We start from the raw sequence: 26,325 nt of genomic DNA, 5'->3' as shown, positions 1-26,325 counted from the left end.
TTGAAAGTCTAGTTATTTGGGGGGACTGACAGAGCGTGACTGTGTAAATAATTAGAACTCTACTCTATCTGAGTATATTCAGTAATATATATCTTTAAAGTCTGAAGAGTTAAGAGCAAAGGTGGCATCTTGTTGATTGATTTGTTGCCTGCTAAAGTTGTGTGTTAACTTGTGCTGTATTCTGTGTCAGCCTCTTAATCAATTGCGTGTCATCTACTGGAACTGGCACCAGTTGGTATAGATGGCACAGCAAAACGATCTCTTGTGGAGGTCAGGAAGAACCATATAAGCAGATAAGCTAATTTTTATTTAAATTTTATTTTATTCTAGTAAGAGGAAAAGTAGGAACTTCTATTTCAGTTATCATGCTTATGGAGTTACTGATCTGACTACCTCGAATTTTTATAATCTTACAGTAACACATGCTATATATAAAAATGGAAAAAAGAGTAATACGTTTAGAGTACCTTAGTGCAACAAACACCTCACAATAGTATTAAGCTTGGCACCTGGGATTAGTTCATTATTGTAAGATCAAAGTGTCAAACACACCACCTCAGGTATACTTGAAAACTACTCTAAGTTCTAGAATCTTGTAAGGCTGCATTAGCTGCAGCTGTCCCTTTTCCCTCAAAGTACACATTTTAGTTTTCTGCTTTTCACTGTGAAAGAAAACAAACTCAAAACCTGATCCTGTAGAACCTGTGCACAAAATAATAGTGATCAGTAGCAGTGCTAATTTTCTCTGTAGTCTGTAAAACCAAACTGAAATCCCACGGGTAGCAAAATTCTCAAACATTTATCTGAAGAAATTCTGTTATTTATTTTTTTCTTTCATGGAGCTGCTATTTCATTCTCTTTTTCATAGGCATCTCTAGAGTAATACTGGGAGAATCAGAATTTTGAGTAGACAATCTCTACCGTACTAAGTTCTTACTCTGCTCATCAAACAAGGGTTATGTTTTTTTAAAGAAAAATCACATTGTTAGTCCGGATGTCTTCCTTAACGTGCAGGGATCAACCAAACAACTTTGTTTCGTTGAAAGATTGCTATAATACACCTGAGGTATTATTAGGTGTTACTCTTATTTATTTAATTATTTATGCTATTATTACATATTACTTCAGTTTCATCAATAGCTTCACAAGTTTTTAAGAAAAGACTTTTTGTCCAATTCTGATTTTGGTCTTTATGCAAGTTCAGTGTGTTGTAGCGTCATTTACTTAACTCCTCAGTGTTTGTACTCTGCCATACTATAACAGAGGAAAGTGACTTTAAAGTAAGTGAAGTAAAAAGATGAACTTGAAAGAAACATGAACATTTCTTGCTTGAGAAAATGATACAATGTTGTTTTTCTTAATTTGACAGCTAACTGACACTTGAACTTTAAAAATAGGTCATTATGGTTACTGCTTCATTTTTTTTTCTGTTTGAGCAATGTATTTTCCTACACTTAATTCTGTAGCTACAACTGTGAGACATGTAGAAGCTAAAGGTGCTTTAAGATACTCTAGATTACTACAAGATTATTAGTACTTTATGTTGACTTTGTAACAGTTTCTAGAAGATAATCTTGATACTTTGCTATATAGTTGTTTGGATATGCTGTTCACCAGGTACAGTGTTTTGTGTGCTGGTGGGTCGTATGGGGTTAAAGGTGATCTGTGATACTAAGTTTACCAAGCCAGGAAAATTAAATGTATTCATTTTGGTTGCCATTTTTACCTATTTCTTGACGTATATTTGATGGATATCTTTAAGTTACCTTGCAGACAGTGGGGCATTTCACAGTATGTAATATAATACATATTTTGAAGTTCTAAATACTTTCATTTTTAATAGGAGTAAATGAAGGTGAGCATGGACAATAAATAGTTGCCCTTCTTGCAGTGCTCCAGAATGCATTGAGCTGTACCAGCTGGGCATATAATTAAAACTGGGAATAAACATAAAACTGCCCACCCTTGAAGCATAACATGAGGAAATTTTGCAATTATGGAATAGCAAATATATTCCAATAAACAAAATGTCAGGCAGCTCATCTCCACCTACTTCACATGCTCAGAATATAGATGGAAAAGGGAACATCAGCAAAAAACTGTGTGTTGTACTTTGTTGCTGAAGGCTTTTTAAGCAACTGAAGATTAATCATCCTCCTAATCAGAATCATAGACTCAGTTGCCTTGATTTAGTTAATCTCGCACTGTTCTGAAGCTATAAAATGCTACTCAAGTGTTTAGCACTGAGTATCCATCACTAACTATTAATATTAAACTTTGTGAATAACAGAAAAAGCATATTTTGATGTTAAATATCAACAGAAGAGTAGCTTATTCCGAATAACAGTTGTGCATTTTTTCTTTCCCTAAGAGAAACTTTGGCTGGCATCCTTAGAATAGATTCTTAAGTCTTTTTACAGTGAAAAGTTAAAATTCTGACCATTATCCCTGTGTTGAGGTGAGGTTTTTGAGCCTTTTAAGTAACTGTATCAAGGCTTGGTACTTAAGAACAAGTTTCATGCTTAGTGATAATTAGGTATTTATTTAAATGATGCTGGCGGTGGTGTTCCACCTCTCCCTATAGACTATCCCATGCCTATGTCCTTTTATTGCTGTGACTGTAGCAACACTGCTACTGCATTTAATTTCCCTGCTGTGGTTTGTACCATATAAAATGATAGACAGATGAATGCCTGAGCTAGGGCTGTTCTTGTCAAAACAACATAAATTAGGATTTGAATTTGAAACTTGTAGACCATGGGCATCTTTCCATTCTGAAATTGTTGCAGTTATTTTACTAATATGTACTCGTCACAAATAAGGGGCCAAGCAGGTCTTATATTGGGGATTAGCAAAAACTATATGCAGGTTTCTATTAAAGTTAGTTGTGATGATGGCAGTTCTGGATTTAAACGCTTCAGTGAGATAGTGGCGAAAATCCATAAATGACAAGAACTCCAATGTGAGTTCTCTGTGCTAATAGAACATTCTGATACATTGTAATTATTTGAGAGATTCAGAAACAACAGCTGAAAAATCAGTGACTTAGACATTCAGATAATTTTGCTCAGAAGAATCACTAAGGAAAATAGATTTGAAAATGTTGTTAAGGTTTGAAAAATTGGTGTAACCAAAGGTCGTGGGGGGTTATGATTTTTGTAGTAGAGAAGGGGATAAAAATTGAATACTTCAAGCAGTTTTGTCTGAAGCGCTAACCACTGGAGCTTGCTGATAGTGTGCATGTGGTTTAATTATTCCAAGACAGAAATTAGTCTCCTCTTCCTCTGGGTAGGTGAGCTCTTGCTCCTCTGTTCTGCGTCTACTTCTTCTTGTCCTGATTACTGTCCATCTCTCATGCACCTTCACTGAACTAACCTAGCTCACTAAACCAGCAGAAAACTATCCACTTTGCTGTTTTCTGTTGCTGCTGTTTGAATAGTTTGAATTGTCACAGAGAATGTGTGACAAGCTAAGCAGTGTGGGAAAGGTGAGAGAAGGGTCAGGAAGCTTTTTTTTCCTTTGTAACAGTGAACTGTTAAATGGCAAACTTCAGAACATAGTTTAATGAAATGAAGTACTGTGGAAACCTCTTTAGAGAAGGCTGTGCATTCCTGAGACAGAAATGAATTGCAAATAAGTGCAAATACCTTCAACAAGTTAAATGATACTTCTGTGTGGAAATGTTACAAATGAATAATGCCATTAGAGGAAAGTTGCACTTATCCATTCCATCTGTACTGGAAGTATCATTCACTTGCAATATTCAGTCTTCCTGGATACTGAGGTCCAAACTGTGGGAAGATAGATTTGGTAACATTTATTTGGTTGGTAACAGATCAGAACTTAGATAAAATTATACATGTACCCTTAATTTGATATTTTGATGAGATGATATTTTCATTCACTGGTCTGATAAATGCTTCCTCTGAAAGTACATTAAAGAAAACAAATGAGCAAGTGCTGATCTTTAGGGTGACCAATGTGTAAATGAGCTAAAAAAGAAGAGTTGGAACCCAACTGTAATTGTGAAATCATATTACATAATTTTATCGACGTTGTGGAAGAAAGAGGCAAACAAAAGGAGCTTTTTTTCTCTACTGCCTGTCCCACAAGAGGGCAATGTACAGAAAGTCCTATAGAATTCCAGAAATCTTGCACCATATTTGTTTTCTTATCTTGCAGCATGTAACTATTTGAATTAAGAAGGTATTACATAATTTTCTAGATAAGAAAAAAAGCCAAAAATGAGATCCCTAGTGATAAATAAAGCTTTCTGATTAATCATGACATATGAACTCTAGGTATTTTGTGTTGGTATTTAGCTACATTGTAAATCAGAACTCTTCAAGTTCTAGGATGAATAATTGTTACAGGTGTTTACCTAATGGCTGCGTGGCAATTGCACCTTATTTTTCTTACAGTAAGAAAGGTTTCAGGAGCTGCTTGAATCTGGTCTGTTGAGCTACCATTTGTGAACCAAGATTGAAGTTTCCTTTTTCAATTTTGTAGCTGATCCTGTATTTTTTAACGTATTCTTCCTTGGAATGTTTCTTCTGCTAAATCCTGTTTTTACAGAATGTAGAATTGCATTTATCAGCTCTGCAACTATCTTAAAGTATAGGTGTTTGGAACATCTGAACTCATGCCTATGAATCTTTTAAAAAAATTAAGTCTGAGTATGTAAATGGGATACATGGGTTCTGCCTGCCCTCAGAGCTCCCTTAGCTTTCACTTATTAGCAATTTTATTTTCAGTCCTTGTTAAGAGTAATTTCTGCCCTTTTTTTCCTTACAGTAAAACTTGTAAAAGGTCAGACATTCGTTATCATTACTTTCCCTAGAATTATGGGTTTCTGTGTGGCTTTCTGGATGGATGTTATTATAGTAAGCTGCTGCTATGTTGTGGCTTTTTGGTGGGGTTTTTTTTGTGTGGTGGTTTCTGTTTCTCTTTTCCCTTTCCCTTTCCCTTTCCCTTTCCCTTTCCCTTTCCCTTTCCTTTTTTTCTTTTCTTTAGCTGTGGCTGATCAGAGGAGGTCTTATGAAAGTGAAGCATGCAGTGAGTTGTCTGTGAAGGGCCAGCTGTTTGTTCTTTTCTGGCAGTAGGGAAGATGGCTAGTTTGTGTGTCCTTTGAGACAGACTTGATGGAAAGCTGTCATATTTGTTAAATATTGTGGGAATTAATGTCACTCTGTTATTCCTTTTCTGGATCCAAAAGTGGATATTTCAGAACTCTTATTATGCTTTGTATGCATCTTTATGGTGAGAAGAGGGTGCAACTGCAAGGAGTCACTTTGTGGGAGCTAAGTCTCTTCATCTCAGCAGGTTGTTGCTGAAATTTTTACTTGTATCAGTGTAAAACCTGAGCATTCCTTTCAGAGGTTTTCCTGCAGTGAAATGTTTTCTTTGATGTTATTTGCATCTGGAATAAATTCACATTCAGAAGTAGGACTTCTGAACTTTCCTTAGAAAGAAAAAAGAGGAGAGTTTGTTAGAGCAGGTACAACCTAAAAGGAGGAGGGAACGTAGAGTTAAGGTCAGCAGACCTGTTAATGAGCTCTTTGTAGGAAAAAGGCCTTCGGGTGGGGCACCCCTTCAGTGACCTTCAGTGGTAAGCTGTAACCTGGGTGAGCTGTCCTAGCATACTTTTTGTTGATGCTTTGGATCTGGGAGAGGAACTTGATGTGGTTGCTGATGCTTCATTTTACAGAACTTAAAGCACATTCTTTCAGAGCTCTTAGTTGTTTATGCCCTTTCCCTTCCCCCCATTCTTGTATCCCTCTTTCCTTCTTCTCGAACATCCTTTTCTCTTGAGACTGTTATCAAAGTGATTTCAGTACATGACAGAATGTAATTTGAAGTCCTCCTGACTGTTCTTTTGATCAGAATTCTGTGTTTCTTTGAATTTCAGACAAAATTAACATTGCAAGTAAGAGAACACTATGAAGTCAGCAGACGAGATTGTAAAACATGCTTATTTACACATTTCCTATTGTTTACTGATATTGTTGTGAAGTTTCATCTTAAAATGTATTAAAGTCATTGCTTCTTCACTCCAAAATTATAAATAAAAATATTTTCTTGAGGGTGATTTGAATTTTCTACTAAAATAATGAAAGCTAAAGAAGCTCAGTCAGTGGCTTAGATTTCCATTTCATGACTTCCTTCTTGAGGCATGTTTTGGGTTCATTGAAATTGTTACTGAAGTTCATATAACCATGTACACTGATGATATAGTAAACTGGGTAACTAGCGCTTTTGGATCAGTGGATTTGATGGATAACATGGCAGTGCTTCTGTTTTTTCTTGATCCCTGCTAGTTTTCTGGCAGTATAAGTAGCACTTTTGAGACTGTTATATTTAAGAAACTGTTGAAAAGACTATGCAGTGCATTTGAATCCCCCTTCTCCATGGTTTTTTTTTTTTTTTTCAAATGTATGTTTCCCGGAAAAACCCATAAGAAAAGAAAAACAGGCTCCCTCATCTAAAACTCCCTTAGCAAGCCTATAATTAAGTTTTTAAACAATTGAAATTCTACTTTATGGTGTACATAATTGTAATTATGACACCTGCATGCGTTGTCGTGAAAGGGAAAACTCTGTATGAGCACCCAACTTCACTTAAGTGTAGGAAGAAAGCAAACCTAGAAATCCCCATCAGCCTTTTAAAGAGTTCTCTTGGACCTTCCTTTGGAGTTCTAGAAGTGTACAAGAATCAAAAGGACTTTACACATTGTGTTCTACAAGGGCAGGTGGTTTTTTGTTTTGTTTTTTTTGTTTTTTTTTTTTTGGTGAAGATAGCTGTGGTACTTTATTTATAAATTTTCTTTGCTAAACTGTATTTCCTTCCTGGCAATATGAGGTTCTAAGTTTAGGTAAATGGATTTGGGGCTGGTTAGAGTCAAGGTGATCTCTAATTCAGGTGGTATTTATAGTTCATAAAGGTAGAGAGTGGTTGTGAAGTCACTGTTGAATAAATTATTATTTTTTTTTTTTTTGAGGGTCTGGATAATCGTTTTGATAGTTAGATCAGTATGGATAATTTTTAAGATTCAAAACAGTAACTTGGTTTTCATATGGCTGTTCAGACTTACACATTTTAAGTTGTCTTCCTCATCTTTTCAAGCTACTCAGTGGGAGTTTTAAACCCTTTGTGTCAGTCAGTATATATGCATTTTTTTGGTAGCTTTCTATTGAAGCACTCATTCTGAACAAATAGCTGTACGATTATACTCTTCTGCTGAGTTTTGTGTGGGTACACAAAAATTCCACCAATATATAGTCAAAGAAGCAAAATATTTGAGTGCCAGTAGTGTATAAGTAACTTTCTCTCACAGCTGCTGTTTCTCTGCATACTCTGACATTGGCTGTCTAAATAAACCATATTATGATGCTAAGGAAAAAGTGGCCCTTTACACTTGTTTTTGATTAAATTGGTAAAAATATCAAACTCCTTCTGTATTCTGAGTTGAATTGTTAATTTTGTCACGCTTGGTATTTTTTTTTTTTTTTTTTCTGAATTGTTTAAAGAAATACTATTTGGGTCTGATTCTGTAATCCTCTAAGAATTGATTTCTACCAGTTTGGAAGACTTCTACTATACTCTAAAGGTTCTGGGTTAAGAAGTTATTTTCTCTGTGTTTGCACAGTTTCATTCACACTGCTAATGCTTCTTCTTGTGTTTTAAAAAAAAATAATTTAGTTCTCAGCCTCTTTGGAAAGCACATTTGATTTGTATAGCTTTTGGTATTTTTGTCCAGTTTAACATGGAAGATACTTATTTAGTGTGTAAACTGTATACATATTTTAATAATAATCTAAATCAAATTTCACATTCGTATGCATAGAGATGTCAGTAGGGGAGCCAAAGCTGAAACCTGGCATTAATTTACAGTAATATCCGAACGAAAAATACAGGTGCAGAAATGCAGGAAAATAGAAATATTCTGTGAGAGAAATGCAGGAAGACCTGTGAAGCAGAAGCCATGTCTTTTTCTTAAATCCAATTTATTTTGTTGATTAATTTATTATTGGGTAGATGGATAATATTAAAACAGTGGCTTCATAAGTGCTGGCTATAATTGAAGAATTTCAGTTTGTGTGTTTTCAGAGCAAATATAAATACTTGATTTGCTTTTATGAAATTACATTAACATTTCAAAACATTAATGTTTTCTGTTAAAAGTATTACCATCTCTCTTACTTTTTGATAACGCTTGATGCTTTGTAAAATGGGTTATCTTAAAAGATGAAGCTGAACTTAGGTTATGTTCTCTTTTATAACTTCTAGAAATATAAAGAGAAAGATAAACACAAGCAAAAATATAAGAAGCAGTCGGAGTCTTCACCATCCTTGGTTCCATCTCTTACTGTAACTACAGAGAAAGTAAGTCAATGTGTCTTTTTTCCTTTTCCAACTAAATTACTTATGCTGAAATTTCATGTTGTAATGATTCCAGTGTATATGCAGGAGCTTTATAATGGCATAGATTCTATAATTGTCAAGCACACTTGGTATCTTTTCCTATAACGTAAAATCCTCAAATACTTTGAGCTTTATAATGTGAAGAAGGGTTTAGATTTTTGTAATTGAATAGTGAGCAATTTAATAACCCCAATCAGGTGCCACTGATATTCCAGTAAGTTTTATTTCATTGATCTATGTTTAATAATTTGAGAAATTTTAGAAAATCTTTCCTTTGAAATTCATTTGTGTGTGCTGAGCTGTCACTAAACCTGTAGGCATTTAAGCTGGTAGTTATGAAATTACAGCTCGTGCTTCGTATACTTACAATGTCATGTTGCCTTTTTAGCAGTCTTCTCCATTAGGTTCTGTGGTCTTTCTTTCCTTTTAATGTGCTAGCAAATGCCTAACTCAAGGGACAACGTAGAGGGTTAAATGGTGACAGTTCTCATTGTACTCTACAAGAATCACTTTTACTATTCACCAAAAAAATGTCACTGATGGTATTAGAGTGAGCAGCAGTATTGAGAAATGGGTTTTCTGATTTCAGAGTTGGAAAACATTTGTCTTATTCATGTGGGCGTGTTTGATATCCGAGTCAGGGAATGATGGTTTGAATTAATTAGCCATCAGTATGTAGAGCATTGTTTTTTAGCAAAGATGCTGAAGCTTGTGTTAACTCTGTGTAGTTTGGTTGCTGAGATGCAGTATTCACCAAATGTGTCTATTTGCATATGGTACACCAAGACCTAGTCAGGACAGGGTAAAACAATTGAAATACCAACTTTCTCTAGGCCCTGGAAGTATTCTCTTCCCTAGCGGTATCAACTTCAAGAATCATCACCAAGAAAGCTTTTCAGTATGCTTTGATCTCAACAGAGGGATTATTAAACTGAGGATGTGTACCTGTTAACATCCCATTATTTCTGATTGTCCTGTTGCAGCTGAGACAGTTAACTTTCTTCATAGTACCTAGTGTGAGGCTATGTTTTGAATTTGTGCTGAGAAGAAAGCTGGTAACATACTGATGTTTACAGTTGCTGCCAGGACAGTCAAGGACTTTCCAGCTTCTCTGCTGTGCCAGTGTCTGCAGGTACAGGAGAAGCTGGGAGGGTGCAAAGCCCCAGACTAGCCTGGGATTCAAACTGAGGTTTAGGATTGAGACCCAAAGGGGCCAGTAGTCTATTCCATATCATGCATGTCATGCCCAGTATGTAGGTAAGCTCTTCTCTGGAAGCTTGTCCCTTTTTTACTCTGGATCATCTCTGCCTCCGGGTCAGCTCTCTTTCTGGGTCAGCTCTCTCCGGGTGGTCCCTCTCCCAGGGTTGTCTCCCTCCCTCGGTCAGCTTTCGGTCTGGGACACTCAAGCTCTTATTTCTGTTCTGGGATTGTGGTTTCGGGACTCTCCCTGCTCCAGGATCACTAGCCAGGAACTGACTGAGCCTTGGTCGTCAGGTGGTGAGCAGTTTCACTGTGTATTGATCATTTGTATATTTGTATATAGTACTATTATCATCATTATTATTATTTTCAATATTATTGTAGCTCATTTATTAAATTGTTCCTATCTCAACTCACAAATCTCTTTTCCCTTTACCCCTTTAATTCTCTGCCCCATCCCTGGGAGGGGAGAGGGTGACTGAGCAGCTGTGTGGAGTTGGCTCCCAGCCAGGGTAGAACCATCGCAGTGGCTCACGCTTTGATAAATTGTCCTTTTTCTGGTTCTGCTGTATTCTTTTAGACACTCTTGTGTTAAGTGAGACTTAACTACTCAGTGGTTTTATGAAACTCCCAATAATTCTTCATAAAAAAAAAAAAGAAAAGGTAGAGTCAATTTGCTGCTTTGCTGTTTTGTTTTAAGAGCAATTAGACATTGCAGTCTGTTGAGTATGACAGTTCTTATTGAAATTAAGTTGTAGAACTCTTTGAATAGTACTCACTGGTCCATGTGATTTTTTTACTTAATTTTATTAATTTGTCCTGAATATGTTCTTCTTCAATCTGAAACAACTTGTAAAATTAATAGGCTGTAAACAAGGCTTCTTGGGTGGGAACTTCCTCTAAACGCTACAATTTTTGTTTAGGTTTTATGCTATTTATGTACCTGTCTTAAATTACATCTCTTTTGCACTTTGATCATATAATCATCATCATCCTAAGTTTTAATAAAACGTAATACTGTTTGTGTAAAAGTTAAAGAAAATATATTGAAATATTCGTTATTTCTGAGCCCTACCTATTAGAATATGCTTTTAATGCTAAAGTCATAGTTGGATTCTGTTTTCCAGCTAACCTCTAAATGCTTTGTTCTCCCTAGTCTTTTCCTAATTACAAGGTTTACGACTCAGTGGTGTACACTTTAAGGTGAACAAGACTAAATTCCCATTTTTAGCACTCGTCTCTTTAATACAAGTAAAGAATGAAAATCTTGCTGAGTTGTTGGCTATACTGTTAATTGAGATTATACTATATATGTATGTATAGCAAATCAAATAGATTTTTGTAGTTGTCTATGGGATTTATAAGAGGAATGCTTTAAATATTTTTACGTTCTTTTGAATACCTAATCCTCACCTCTTTATAGTCTTAAAAATCCTTAAATAGATAATGTTGCCAAAAAAAAAAAGTTGCAACTCCTATGGTTAGTGGCAAGGTAGAGCTAGAGCAAACACTAAAGACAGCAGAAACTCTGTAATTCTAGAACTTAAGTTATAACTGACTTAAACTAAAACAGAAGTATTAATGGTAGAATTTAAATATCAACACATGTCCTTTTAGTTTTCTTTTTTTGACCTTTTGCATCCTATGGTTTTTTTCCTACCTAAGCTGCCTGCTTTTTTTTTCTCCTGCCTTTGTGTAATGCTTCAGATTGTCAGGAAAATTGGTGTTCAGTTTTTTTTTTTTTAATGAAGTTGCTTAGTATGTTTATGGTTTTTTAAAAAAGTATCTGCTGGATATTTGGAAGTGACTTTTTGTAGCTAGTTCCTTCATTTATCTTGTTTTAATTTTTTTTTAGGCCTTTTTGACACCATTTACATACATTTGCTTTTCTAGGTTATAAATTCATAGTGTGTTCCTCAAATTTGAAATATTAATAATAAACCAAGCTTTGTTTTCTTCTGATATAAATATTTGGTTCAGAATATTGTATTAATATGTTACTTTTTTTGTGTCCTTTTACACAGAGTTGTCAAAATTGATTTGGACTTGATGTCTTTTCACAGCAGTCTGTCTTTGCAGTGAATCCATTATATTATCATGGTGCATAATCACTTTTGCTATCACATTTTTCCTGTGGGGTGAACTGGTATTTGAAATTAATTTTGTTTTTCCTTTTTAAAGAAATCAAATTCTTTGTGATGTAGTGTCAATGACCATCTATACCGGTGATGCCTTGAAGCATGCTTTTGTCTGGATGAGTGACTTCTTAAGATAGATTAATGAAAGACTGCAGAATAAACTGTGGATTTACATTCTGTGAGTTAGTATACTTGGCTTGCCTGTTTCTTCTGCAAAATTTAATTCCAAGAAATTTTACAGAGGTTCCAGTCCAAATACTGTGGTGAAGTATGAGTATGCCATTTGGGAGACATTTTTGTGCATCCCTGTAATGTCTTGGCAAACACTGCTTAGTCTAGATCAGTTAAGTTTGAAAAATTTTGAAATAAGAAATTCTTAACTACTCTTTGATTAGTGTACTAACAAATTTTTCAGTTTTCTTTTGGGGTGTAAATACAGAATATTTTAAGACGGACTAGAATAACTTAGGAATTCAAATTATCTCCCTGCCTCTTCACATGAGGTTTTCTTCTGGCCTTCCTCTTAGTTGGGAGTAGCCATCAGCCCTTTATTTAGTCCTGATAAAAGCTTCTGTCTCAGATTGTGAGCTTTTGCTTGTATAAAGACTTTAAAAATGTGTATAGTTTAACAGATTTTATTTTTTTTTGGGGGGGGTGGGCGGCGGGGAGCGGAAGGGAGGTATTTATTAAAACAAAAGTCTAAAATATTGATGTATGCAAAGATACACAAGACAGGGTATCTGCATTAAAATTGTTGCCAGTAACTAAATAAAAGATACTGCGAACAGAAGGTATAGCTGACTGAGTTTCATCTGTAATAGTAGAGATGGTGATAACCCTCCTCCGTTCACCCTGACATCCCAACCTGGTTCTCAAGGGAGGTGCTCGGGTACTACTGCAGTGGGATACAGAAGAGAATAAAAAGAATAGGGAAATCTCTGTTCAGTATTACTGAACGTCACTATCCTAGAGCAGTGTGGTGTTTGTGGGCTATGGTGTATACGTGTGCGTGTGTGTGTTGGGTTTTTTTGTTTTGTTGTTTTTTGCTTGAACCACGCTCTTACTATTTGGAATTTTTGTAGAGGACTACTTGCTGTGGTCCTTCTATGTGCGAGAGAACCACCCTATACGTGTGTATTAGGGCTAAAGGCTTCTCAAGCCTTGGGACATATTGTGTAGCAAGAATGATTGTTACGCCTTTACCATAAATCTAAAGCTTTCCCAGAAGTTTTAAGACTGCTACAGATCTGTGGTATGACTCTTCAGGGCACACAAAGAGAAATATGGAGGGAATAAAAATGACAGTAGCTCTCTGTGGACCGAGTTGGCAATGTGTAAATATGCTTTTTTGGGGGAAAAAGAGCCCTGCAAACTGGATACACACAGAGTTGGCTTGGTAATTACACTAGCAAATACTGATTGATTTTTGAGAACAGGATTAACATTCATGAAATAGTAAAGGCCTCCCAAATAAACCAAGGAATAGAGTTGGGTGGCAGCACCAGGAGAATATCCTTTTTGGGGGATGTCTGTACTGAAATGAAGGAAAATAAATGACTGCAGTGCAAGCAGTGAAGGGCAGAGCCTCAAGTAGTGTATTCCATTTAAAAAGCATGTGGTGGGATGGGACAGCATTGTAAGCTCCAGAGGCTGAAGCCAGTCAGTGAGTAACCAAAGGTGGTCTGCCTCTGTCCTCAGGTCCTTGCTTGCTGCCACTCTGCTGATCTCAAAAAAACCCCAAAAGAAACAAAAGATATAACTTTATTATGGCATATTAAGGTTTTTCTGAGACATTTCTGTAAGGCCTTTGTCTTCTAGAACTTGGCATTTTGGAAAAGCACTTTGTTTAGTGGTGGGTAGGTTATCTGGTGGATTCTCAAAGCGATTGATGTACATGTACCTGGTTTAGGGCACTTTGTTGCGATTAACTCCTTAGAGTAAGGACTACAATATGTGGAAAAAAATGCTGACCAAGTGATACTAATTTTACTTTGGTCAGCATATATTGCATCATTTTAGTGTTCAAGATATTCTAGGTAAGCATGTACATTTCGATACACTTTATAGCACCTTCTGATAAAAAAATACCCGTTGGAGCAAAACTTTCTGAAGCAGAACTGTGATGTGCATGCGTGTTCTCCATGCTAAGAGCAGGATTCAGGTTTGCAGTCAAACCAAATCTCTGCATGGTATATGCAAATTAGTGCCTACTTGTCTTTGCCTAGCCCTGGCCAGTCTGTAGAGCTTTGTTAAACTCTTCATTTCCCTTTAAAATAAATAAATTAAATTCCTGTAGTAATGGAGAAGAGTTACCAGATAACATAAAACTATGATTGTTGGTACCTATGGAGAATTATCCTTGCAATTAATATTCAGCTGAGTGCACAGGAGATAAGAATTAGGAAAGGAAGGAACTGGAGAAATCCTGGATCCTAGAAGAAGCTTGACTTTTGGTTTGGGTTAGTGCATGTCTGGAAACCCTTTGCTCAGATGACCCAAATTTGAACCACTGCTTCTTAACTCAGGTCAAGCGACACATCAATTTCAGGAAAATTGAGCATATTTGTGAACTTTGTAATAGTTCAAAAAGTTAACTACTAAACTTATCTTAGAATTGGCTCCATCTTCATTAGAAACAGTTACCAGTATAGTAATATAAATCCGAGGTAAATTATTTTTAACATCTCACTTTAACAGACTTACTTTTTCTTCATTGTTGTTCAGAAAATCTATAATATGTTTTTATTGCAGTTCATAATAATTCATACGGGGCAGTATGCAAATAAATTGAAATTTTCAACTTCCTCCAAGCTTGCGTGTTTACTTGTCTTCTGACATTTGCAACTGAAAATTAAGTTCTGTGTAAATGTCTTAGCTGTTTTAGTAAAAACATGTAAAAGTTTATATATCAGCTATACAAAGCTGTATGTAAAAATGAGGAAGTATTCTGCTGCAGGCCTAAATTCGGCAAGCATCCCAGTCGGGGAAGAGAAAACGTTTATGTGTTCAATTTTAAGAGGCATGTGTTGGTGTAGTCCGTAATGGAGATCAACTTAGATGCTATTTTAAACTCTCTTCTATAAAGAATTGAAGAACAAACTAAGCTTATTTTGAACCAATGAGTAGCTTCTAGGTTTGATCCATATTTTTTTGTTGAAGAAGCTTTATACAGTCAGGCTATTTTATTAGCTGGTTTGAGTATAAACAACAGTAGAACAGTATTTCCTTTTTCTTAATTTTGCTTTAATTTTTTCTTCTGATATTAAACTTCTCCTGTTATAACTCTTTTTTAAAAAAAATTGTGAAAACAATTATATTCCTTTGTGTGGTTTCCTAATGCTATGCAGTTTCCCCACCCATTTTGACAATTGTTCACCTACATGAACTACATGATACTTCCTACATGAACAATTCTGACAAAATTTAATGGAAGAATAACAAGCCTAAAGATAAAAATTTTCAAAGCCCTATGAAGAGTTTATGGGTGTAGGAGAAGGGGCAGAATTCTTGGGGATTAGTGGGGGTTGAGGAAGAAATCTGCATTGCTTTTTCCTTTTTGTCAGACAGCAGTTTGTAGTAGGTAGCCAGTCATTCCTGCATGTGTCTTGGCCAACTAGATCTCATGTGTCTTCTTTACTTGGTGATACTTAAGGAACTGTCTGAATGGCATGGTTCAGATGGCAGGGAATCCTAATGTGATAGTGGGAAGAGAAGAAATAAGGGGCAATTGGGCTGGTTGGAGTTGATTTTGGTTTGGTGTTGAGACTATAAAGTCTTAAAAATGCAAGTTCTTGTGTTCTGAAGCCTTCGCTCAGTTTCACTGCTCATGGAACCACGCTTCCAGTTTGACAAAACAAAGTGCATAAAAATCGTATTTTCAGAAAAATATTTAAAGTCTCACTTTTTCATTTTAATTTTAAGCAGTAAAATATCAATATCCTCTTTAAATAGAACATAGACTGTGTAAGCATAGATTTTACCTCAGTGAAGTAAAAATTTCAACTAAAGCTGACATTATTTTTCTGCATTTTTTTCCACAAAATGAAGTTTTATGCACTTTACTTGTCTGCTGAAAATCCCGACAATTCAGTTTGTGTAACTCCTGCTGTTGTTGCCAGTTACCTTAGTATTTGAACACTTCTAAGTTTGTTTGAAAAAGTGGGTTCTTTTCAACGGTTCTTTTGTTACAGTTTTTTGTGTGACCTGTTTCTTTCTCTTATTTATTTTCTCTTATCAAAATGCTAGACATACACAAGCACTAGCAACAACTCCATGTCAGGCTCCTTGAAGCGGTTGGAAGATACTACAGCTCGATTTACAAATGCAAATTTCCAGGAAGTTTCTACGCATGTTTCAAGTGGAAAAGATTCTTCAGAGGCTAGAGCATCAGAGAGCAAAGGGAAGAAATCTGGAGGTCACAGCTCAGGTCAGAGGGGAAGAAAGCCTGGTGCTGGAAGAAATCCAGGAACAACTGTGACTACAGCTAGCCCTTTTCAGCAAGGTATTAATTGTTATGCTGTAACACGACTTCTGCTTTGTCATGAACAGGAAATCTTACATATTTAAAACTTGAAAAGTAGTTAATCCTTTATCCTCAATAATGAGACTGTTGTTTCACTTTGGGGAAAAAATAACTTTTTTTTCCAGGGAAAAAAAGTTATTGTCATAACATGAAAAAGAAGGTCATACATCTTTAAAGGGCAAAACTGATGCTTTTGTTTAGACTGTTAAGGTATTCCCTTTAACTGCTAAATACAGAAGTTTCTTTCTGTGCTGAAAACTTAGTCTGCTCTAAAGTTTAACTTATGAATTTGAGTCTAGTGGTCTTTGTTAGCTCTTTAAGGGAACGTTACTAATGTTTTTTTGGTTAGTGCATAGTAGAACAAAACTGGACTACCTAATGTACAGGATGTGGTGGCTCCTAAATAATTTTTCAAGATGCAGACATTTAAAATATATAATTTTAACTTTTTTTGTCATTGAAATTCATGAACAGAAGATGATTACATGACAAGTATATACATTTATTTACCTTATGTAAGAAAAAAGTTTTGATGTTTTGAACATGCTAAAACTCACTAAATTAACTGTTGACACTTCTAAAAAGCAAATTATATTATGGCACGTTCGTCAGAGTTGAAGAAAGATAAAAAAAATCAAGTCTACTTTTTTAGTTATTTAACTAATAATTTAACATGTTACTCTGAAACTCAACAAACTAGACCTTCTATAAAGTAACTGCTTTTCCATAGTTTTTGCTGTGGCATGTAGTAGCTGACTGTCCTTTCTGTGTTATGATGTTCTTTTTCTTTGAGTTTGTTTATCCAGTCCGTGCTTTTAAATTGGTCTCGAAGTCTTTCAATATTTTAGGCTTTTTTACTTGAAAAAACTGAAGTGCTTTTTTTGTTTCACTTCTCAAAACTTTGAAAAGTGCCTTCTTGAATCCTGCATTTAAGGAAAAAATCTTGCTCACTGCAGATGGCAAACTAGATCTCTACCATGTGCATGTATTTTCTTTGAAGCTACATTGAGTCAAGTTGATGTAACTTATTTAAAATACAAAACAACGTTTTTATGATTTTTAAATTACTGTATTATATTTTAAATGGAAATCTTAATAATGTTTAATGGAGTACTAATGATAAAACAGTAATTTTTAAAGGACTTTTTTTTGTACCTAGTGTTGTATTTAGGAGTATTTTCTTGATGGAATAGTTGTCAGTCTGAATTCTACAAAACAGTACCCACATGCACCCACCCATATAAAATTACTGAATTTCCGTGAAAATAGATTTTTGTTTTTCCTAAGTGTGCTTCATTTTCTGTTGTGCATGCGCTAACACAGTGATAAAATGACTACATTCCAAACATTACAGAAGCAATGTAACTTTATTACACAAAAGACCTTTATGGTTCTCTAATAGTGCTAAAGAAGTCTTAAAATGCCAATTTTATATACTGTTTTCCACTTCCTCTAATGTCCTGTTGAAAAATACCTCTTCCATGGAACATCTTCTTAACCAGGGTAAATTAAGTGCAATTGCTCTTCCCTTGACCTGTGTCAGACCCTTGATTTAGATAAAATGGTAAGGAAGATTGCAGGCATAGCATGTTTTTATCAGCCTCCTTTTTATATGTGTGTATGTTTAAAAAAAAGCTCTGACTTGCACTAAGTGTTTGTTGTGGCTTTGAAACATGGGGAATGTCAAAGTTGCCAAAGCAGCAAAGTTGTTATTCTTCTTTTATTCTTTTTTACCTTTTGTGCCCCAAATTAAAATCTGATTCTTGGGAATCTGAGAATCAGATCCAGCAGGGTGAAGATCAGCAGGAGAAGCAATGAGTTGTCTTAAAAATAAGTTCTTTAACTCTTGGTAACACTTTTCATAAAGTCCTTGCACTTCAAAGTTGTGTATTCTAAGATGTTTATCTTTCCCATCAATTTTCATCAACTATAGGAAAAAAATAATTGTACTTTTTCCTTCTTTTTTTAGGAAGCTTTTTGGGCACTCCTGGGAGTATAAAGTCATCTTCTGGAAGTTCAGTTCAGTCTCCCCAGGATTTTTTGAGTTTTACAGACACAGATCTACGAAGTGAGAGTTTCACACATTCTCAACAGGCTCAACAGTCAACCAAAGATGTACATAAAGGAGAGACTGGGAGTCAAGAAGGGAGTGTCAATTGTTTCACTTCCTTAATTGGTCTCCCTTCATCATCAGCTGTTTCGCAATCTAAAAACTTTGACAGCTCACCTGGAGACATAAGTAATTCAAGCCTTACTTCTACAGCGTACAAACGAGCTCAAACTTCTGGAATAGAAGAAGAAACTGTAACAGAGAAGAAACGGAAAGGAAGTAAACAAAGTAAGCATGGGCCTGGTAGACCCAAAGGAAATAAAAGTCAAGAAAGTATTTCACATCTTTCAGTTTCTTCTGCTTCCCCAACTTCATCTGTGGCATCTGCTGCAGGAAGTGTGACAAGCTCTGGTCTTCAAAAATCTCCAACTTTGCTCAGGAATGGAAGTTTACAAAGTCTTAGTGTTGGCTCATCTCCTGTGGGTTCAGGTAGGCATTTGTTGGATTTGTTTTCTTACCTCAAAATATATGTTTATTATTTTATCCATAATTCTGAGTATGCTTTTCAACAACAGAGTATCATTTCAAGTATCTTGAAAGTCGCATTGGGGATAAAAAAGTAAAAATTAGAATATGACTGTTGGAAGAGTAGGTTTTGTTCTGTGTGTAGGTACCACACACTACAGATGGCTGTAGTAGATTGACCTGTGTATTGACCTATATGCTATATAAATGCATGTTTTGAGGCTGTAGGGGGAAAAATAAGTTGCATGAAAATAGATTCTTTGGAAATTACATGTAACAGGTTTAGCTAAAATAAGTGATAGTTTATACAGACTGTATAGGCTGCCTTCTGTTACATAGATGAAACAAAATCGGTACTCAAGCATGTCAGCTGTGCTGAGTATGTCCCTCAATTATTTTTTGCCCAATTTAACTTAATTAAAAATCAGAATGTCTATATGGAGCATTATCAGTTTAAACATGTCGAAGGGTATTCTGAATCTGAACCCTGTGCAGCTGGATGACATTTTCATACTCTTGTGTGCTTTTTAGCAATTGAAATTTGCTGGTTTGTTCTTCCTCTGTTCGAACTGTTAGGTGCATTTGGGGCTGTGAGAGGCTTTCTGTTCCCAGTAAACCTGCGCGTGGAATGTCTTTGCAGAATACTGTATCTGTCAAAGTCTTTGTTGCTTTGAAGTTTCTTTTGAGTCCTTTGTGTTTAGATTTAAAAAAAAAAAGATGGCAAACTCTCTGGCACCTTGTTTTAGTAACTTTGAAGTTTTGTCCTTTTTTTTTTGGTAATTTTCCCTTTTTTGGGGGAAGGACAAATTGAACTTAAATATTTCGTTGTGGGCAGGGTTTTAGGCTTTTATATTATATATTTTCACTGTATAAGCGAGAGATACTTAAAAGATCTGTGTGCTTTAAGACACAGAAAACTGTATTTTTCAGAACAAGGCAGGAACTTAAAAACTTGATCTCAAAACCATGTTGGTTTAAATCTTTGTTAGATATAGGCAAATTATGATTTTTATTATGGGTAATAATGGCAATAACCGTGGCAACTATATTTAAAAAATATTTTATCCTGCATTGAAATCAATAGGGAGAAATGGTATGTGACAAAACTTCCTAGTTGACTGTCTGTCTTTTTGATTAAAATGCAGTTAAGCTTGTATCTGTTATGGACAGAGATGATCCAACAGATTTAGGTCAGTGTTCTGATTGTTTTAGTATGAACTTTTATTCCTTTATAAACTTTTTGAGGTGGATTATGTATTGTTGTAGTTGGGGTAACAGGAAGGTACAAGATCCTGGTTTTAAGTGAATGACCTGTGTTTCCGACTTTGTGTTTGTCTTGGAGTATTCTGGTCTTGTCAGCTCCTAGAACAGGCCTTTCCCTGGCCAGGTCCATCCTTGCTTCCTTTGTCCTCTATTTCATCTCACTCTTCCGTCTATAAAATGCTAGTGATAATGTTAAACTCCCTTTGTAAAACCTTTGAAATACATGGATGGGAATACGGGGTAGGTTTTATTACTTTTATCGTTATATTCAGCCTATAATTTCACCTCTCTTAAGAGTATTACTTTCTTGTTAGCGTTACACCTGTCCTCTAAAACACTGAAATTTTCTGAAGGTGCCAAAGAATACGAATGAGAAACAAACAGAAACCATAAACAAAATAATGCCAACAAAACCCTGAAAATCCAAAGAAACAAAATCAGATGAGATGTCTTTGCCTTTGAGCATGAGCTCTCATTTAATCCACAGACTTCTGCTTCTCTCTGATTTCCCCTTTTTCTTATGGTTGTAGTGCTACTTTCCTCACTTCATCATAAGCAATTTTCTGGTTTAGCAGTCCTTTTACAACTTTGTTGCCATGAGGAAGAGCATATGAGTATTATCAGTATTATCTGAAACACATTTTCTCAGGTATGATATGCTGAAGTTTCTCTTTGAAATATCTCGATATTGCACAGTAACAAAATCTGACAAGTGAACCTGAACAATTTGACCCAAAATCACAAATAAGATTTTGTGCATGTAAATGTAGTGAGAGAAAGCGCAGGGAAGTCAAGCCAAAGTTTTTACTGACTCACTTTAGAATTGCCCTGGTTGCTTCAAAGAAGCAGAGTTAAGAAGAAGTTAGACCATACTAAACGAAGCTTTTGAAACACTTCTTCATAAATCTCCTTCTAATTTTTTTTTTAAATAACTTGCTTAGCTTCAGCCATCTTAAGCTATCATTCTTCTGTTTTCGTAAGAGTACTTGCTGAGATCTATAAAAATGCTGAAGATCATGACTTCACAGACGTATAATAATCCTGTTCACAATTAAAGTTCAAACCTGATGAAATGTGAAGGAAAGCTTGTTTTTTTTTTCAATAAGCATATTAATCATGTGCTATTTATACATAACTAAATGTCTTACATGAAACTTTTATTCAGAGTGAATACATTCAGCTCATTTGGGGAAAATATTTGTCCTCTCCAAACCTCTTTCTAGTCCACAAAACTTCTGTTTTCCTGCTTAATAAGAACGGAGATGTACCATAAATAGCACAAGGCCATGTCATTAAAAGCTGTTACAATACGTGCACTCAGGTTGTATTACAGTTGCCACGCAACTGATATGATGCTTTCAAAATTCTGAGTGCTTGAATATTCAATCTTAATGCTCTTTATAATTTTTTTTCTGAAATGTATTTGTAACCTGATAGGCAAAACTTTATGCATTACTTTAACAGTGTACTCAAAGGAATGAAAAGTAATTTTAGAAAATAAAATTTAGTTGGTAGGGTGATAAGGAATTTTTATATTAAGTTGACATTTTTCTAGTGTCTGTGCCTGTTAAAAAAGCTTTTTTAGCCAATAACAGCTTATTTACAAGCCATACTTATCTTTCTGCTGGAAACTCACAAGCACTGTAAGTTAGTTGTGTAAGAAGACATTTGTCAGTTGTCAGTGGGAGTTATATAAAGCTGATACTGGTTCTCCCAAAATGGGACTGGTCTTTGGAGTGATTTCAGGCTCTGGCTCCTCTTTGTTTGGAGTACACTCCAGTGTGTGACAAACTTTCTGAGAACTTCTGTCCCAGAGCAATAGGGAAAAAAACATTTTATGTGATATACACTACCTTCTGGCTTGTGGAATAATGCAGCAAGGTAAAATGAAAAGCAATGAAGTGTGAGAAGTAAACTGAAGTTTGTGTTTTATGGAAGATAAATGCGCAAGAATTTTATCTGCAAGTTCTGCATGGATACTTGCTGCTGGAGGAATTACAGTGCTTCAGGCATATGGGGATGCTTCTCTGTCTTTCCCAATTCTGTTCTTGATTTCAAGTGTACAACAAATTGTATAATATCAACTTCAGTTGCTAAGGACTTCAGGGGATCATTTGCTTCACTTGTACTGTAAACCCTAAAAGAGCTTACAAAGCAATTGTTTTTTTCCCTAAGATGGCTGGAGGAGGTTAAATTCCATATTGGGCATTGAAATAGTTAACCCATTCTTTTGGTACCCTTGCTGTGACCATCTTCTGCAATTCCTTATAGTTTGTCTTCCTATGTTTTTATCCCTACATCATATATGTTCTACCCTTGACCAGTCTTCAGTATGCTCTGGTTGGTAACAGAAGACAGTTTTGGGAATAAAAGATGTATCCAAACCCAGTATTGTACTTTAATATAGCAATATTTTGAGCCACAAAATTAATCAGAGGGCTGGAGCACCTCCCCTATGAGGACAGGCTGAAAGAGTTGGGGTTGTTCAGCCTGGAGAAGAGAAGGTTCCGAGGAGACTTAGTAGCAGCCTTCCAGTACCTGAAGGGGGCCTACAGGAGAGATGGTGAGGCACTCTTTATCAGGGAGTGTAGTGAGAGGACAAGGGGTAATGGGTATAAGCTGAAAGAGGGCAGATTTAGACTAGACATTAGGAAGAAATTTTTCACTGTGAGGGTGGTGAGACACTGGAACAGGTTGCCCAGAGAAGCTGTGGATGCCCCATCCCTGGAGGTGTTCAAGGCCAGGCTGGATGAGGCTTTGAGCAACCTGGTCTAGTGGAGGGGGTCCCTGCCCATGGCAGGGGGGGTGGGACTTGATGATCTTTAAGGTCCTTTCCAACCCTAACTATTCTATGATTCTATATTTCAAACTCTGATTTAGAAACAGTTAATGTTTTGTGGCACAGGCCCCTCTGGTTTGATCTTATACCTTGCACAGCCAAATTTCAGCTTTATATAGCAGTTTACTAAATGCTTTGTCTTTGTCCATGTGTTTTATTCTCCTTTCTCATCTGGTTCAAGGAGTAATGAAGCCTCTGCCAAGTGTTATGCTCCTATGCAAGGAGATGACCTTAACGTTGAGCTTGTTGTCGTACTGATGATGTAAGAGAACTCCAGGCTTCAAAGTAGAGGAGTAACTTGAAATCATTCTCATTGAGATACTGAGTCCCTCAGAGCTTATGTTAAATCTTTATGATGTTATGTTTAAACTCCTCTGTAGCCTTTGACTTACTAGCTAAGTCTATTGGGAGAAAGAGTTTAGACAAAATTATTCTTGAAACAGTTTGTGCTATTACATTTATCTGCTAGGTGCCCCAGAAGCTGAAGCAGAAGAAGCCTTGCTGTCTTAAAAAGCCAGTTTGTATTCCAGAGGAGATATAATAGAAAGGACAAATGGACACTAATAGATATTAGTGACCTTTTAGGACTAAGCAAATGGTGTAGAAAACACACAAGACAAAATTCGTGTGTAGAGATTTTCATTCTTCATATTTGAGGCTCAACAGAAATTGTGTTGGTTTGATACAAGATTAAAATGTTAAAATTAATGTTGGTGTAGAAAGCATGGAGATCCTCATCAAGTAATTGGGAAGAAATTGCATGAGGTAGTGGAAGCTTATGAAAATGGGATTATCATGAAATGGTACCCCATCAGTTCTTAACTAAAACAGTTGTTAGCAGCAGCTACAGCCGGAAGTAATAAGTAGGCATTTCCTAAAAATGAGTACCTCATATTTTCGTGCTGTCAGACTGTCAGTGTTAAATTTCAGTAAGTCTTTAAAACTTGTGAAGTTGTAGGAGACTGGCAGGTAGTCAATGTTATGTAATTAGGATGTGTCTGATACAAGAAAGATGGATGTTAAGAGATGTAAAGATGTAATGATTAATTGTGATTGTTGTGAGTTATGGAAAATAAGTTATGGACTTTTTGTATTTTTAGTAAAAGCAGAGGCATAGTAGATGTCTACATTTCAATTGATAAAGCATGACACTTTAAATAAAGACCTGTAATGATAGGAAGTCATCAAACCTTTGCGTTAAATGTAGTTAATAGATAAGTCTCAATTTAATTTTGATCAGAGAATTATTAAATCAAAATGTTTACTATGGGGTTATTTCCCTGTGCATCAGTTATCAACCTTATGCTATTTATTGGAAAATTCTGCAATTTCTGAAAAAGTCTGCGTATGAGGACAGGGGATCTCTTGGTGAGCAATGCAAACTAAGAATTGTGTTGGTGGAGCTAAAGTAAAAGATTATGTCCAAGAAAGATGGTTGTAATTTATAAATTTATATTCTAAATTTATAATTTAAATTTATAAACTGAAATTGTTTTTATTCAAGCTTTGCAAAGTACTTGCAAGGTAAGCATGGCCTTCTGAGGAAGGAAGGGCTGAAAAGCAAAAGGATAAAGGGGAATAATCAGTTATATTTGAGCTTCCAGTGCTGAGCTGTGTTCAAAAGGGTTTGAATGCATAAACACCAAACTAATGAGAAAGGAAGCTCTGTGTTCAGCAGAGTGCATCTGGTCTTCAAATACTGTGTCTAGTTCTGCTGTCTTCTGTGTGCAAGGAAGGGAAGAGCCACGAGAAGGATTCAAGGACTGGAAAAGCGTGTTGTTGTAGAAAAGCTAAGGAGTGTGAGTTTATCTGACTACAGATATCATGGGGAACTGAAAACTGATACTATAATGATCCTTAACTTGGCAAAAAAGGTAAAACAGGATCAAGTTAGAGAAGGTAATAGCTGAACAATTCTTAGTAATGTCTCTGAAAATTTAGAGGTAATACGTCTTCTAGAATGTACAGTTTAGTCAAGCGTATTTATTGGATGTGCAGGTGCAGAAAGTTCTAGAGCTAAGAATCAAATCATGTGCTCACAGAGATTCTTGTGTGGCTTGTATCTATAAACCTAATTCTGTGCTTTATTATCCCTTTGATTTCTAAAAGAAAAATTAGCATGGGGCATCAGTTTGGCATATGAAATAGACTGCAACTGGGCAAATAATATGTTTCAAAATAGACTAGTTAGTAGGGAATTGTCAGGCAGTATGGGTCTGCAGAAATTAGCTTCCAGTATGGTACGTTCTGTGCTATTATCAAAGATTGGAGAGAAATTAGAAATTAGAAATCTTCACTGCTTGCTGTGAAGATTCATGGTTATTTCTAAAAATGCGTGTTGTAAGAAACATACTTGGATGTAATGAATAATAATTCTTTGATTAAGAAAGTTTTATACAAAAATATTGAACAATGAACCTTATAACAGAGATGTGTTTTGAAAACAATTACAAAAAACTTCTAAATAATGATGGAGAACTGAACATTATGCTTTAGGAAAAAAAAGGCTATTGTCATCCCTGTGATACTCATTTCAAGAAGGGACAGAAAAGTTGCATCGCTTCAACTTACGTCATAGATATTGCAGATAGCAGAGTACTGTATTTAATTCTGATAATAATTTCCTCATAAAATATGAATATAGGAAAGTTGAAGAGGCATACAATGATCAAGATTTTTAAAATGTCCATTTCAGAGAGTCTTAACTCCTCGATAGACTGAAATATCCTTAATTAGAAAATAGTTCAGTTTACAAAAACGTTTAAAAGCATGGCTGTAATTGTTATACAGGAAGACTTGATATTCCTGGTCAAGATTTCTTAATTGGTAATTGCATACTGCATACTGGTAATTGCCCCATTTTTTTTTTTATTTTTTTTTTTAAAAAAAAGGTTGACAGAAAAATACAGACCTATTGTACTTAATTAGATGGGATGCTGAAAACAAAAAATGTTCAGCCTTTTCACGTTTGAAGTCTCCAGCCTGCCTGACTTTCCCTGAAAGTAGTGGTTTGTGCATTGGATACAAATCATCATCCTCTGTGAATGGTGCAAAACTAGAAACTCTCGGAGCATTGTTTTCAAACAAAACTTGATTCAAAACAAAAAGAGAAAGTTTTCCTTTCTCAAAAAATGGAAGGTTTTGGGGTATTTTTTGAGTGAAAACAGATGTGAGGCCTTTTCGAAGTGAAAAAATGTCCCTGGGAAAGGAAGGTAAGTTCTAATAACTAGGGTATAGCTGTAATGTCAAGCTGTTTAGGCCTGCTTGTATCAGAGAAGATCTTGGCAGCTGTGGAAATGAGATTTTGCCTGGCTAGTTAATTGTAGTATGAGAATGTGTCTGTTAGGTTAAAATGGAAATTTTGAAG

The 26,325-nt window shown here is 35.6% G+C and overlaps 1 protein-coding gene across 1 annotated transcript in view; it reads left to right on the top strand.

Moving 5' to 3' along the window:
- The window catches only part of MLLT10 (myeloid/lymphoid or mixed-lineage leukemia (trithorax homolog, Drosophila); translocated to, 10), a gene marked incomplete at both ends in the record, with an annotated part of 99,405 nt that overhangs the window by 29,383 nt on the left and 43,697 nt on the right, over positions 1-26,325 (top strand). Inside the window, 3 exons of the mRNA XM_010079055.1 lie at positions 8,287-8,382; positions 16,005-16,260; positions 18,251-18,820. Of these exons, the coding sequence (XP_010077357.1) occupies positions 8,287-8,382; positions 16,005-16,260; positions 18,251-18,820 (922 nt within the window). The remainder of the gene's footprint in view (positions 1-8,286; positions 8,383-16,004; positions 16,261-18,250; positions 18,821-26,325) is intronic.

This window comes from Pterocles gutturalis, unplaced genomic scaffold (assembly GCF_000699245.1).
Source record: "Pterocles gutturalis isolate BGI_N339 unplaced genomic scaffold, ASM69924v1 scaffold7566, whole genome shotgun sequence".
NCBI lineage: Eukaryota > Metazoa > Chordata > Aves > Pterocliformes > Pteroclidae > Pterocles > Pterocles gutturalis.
This window is presented reverse-complemented; position numbering and strand designations above follow the sequence as displayed.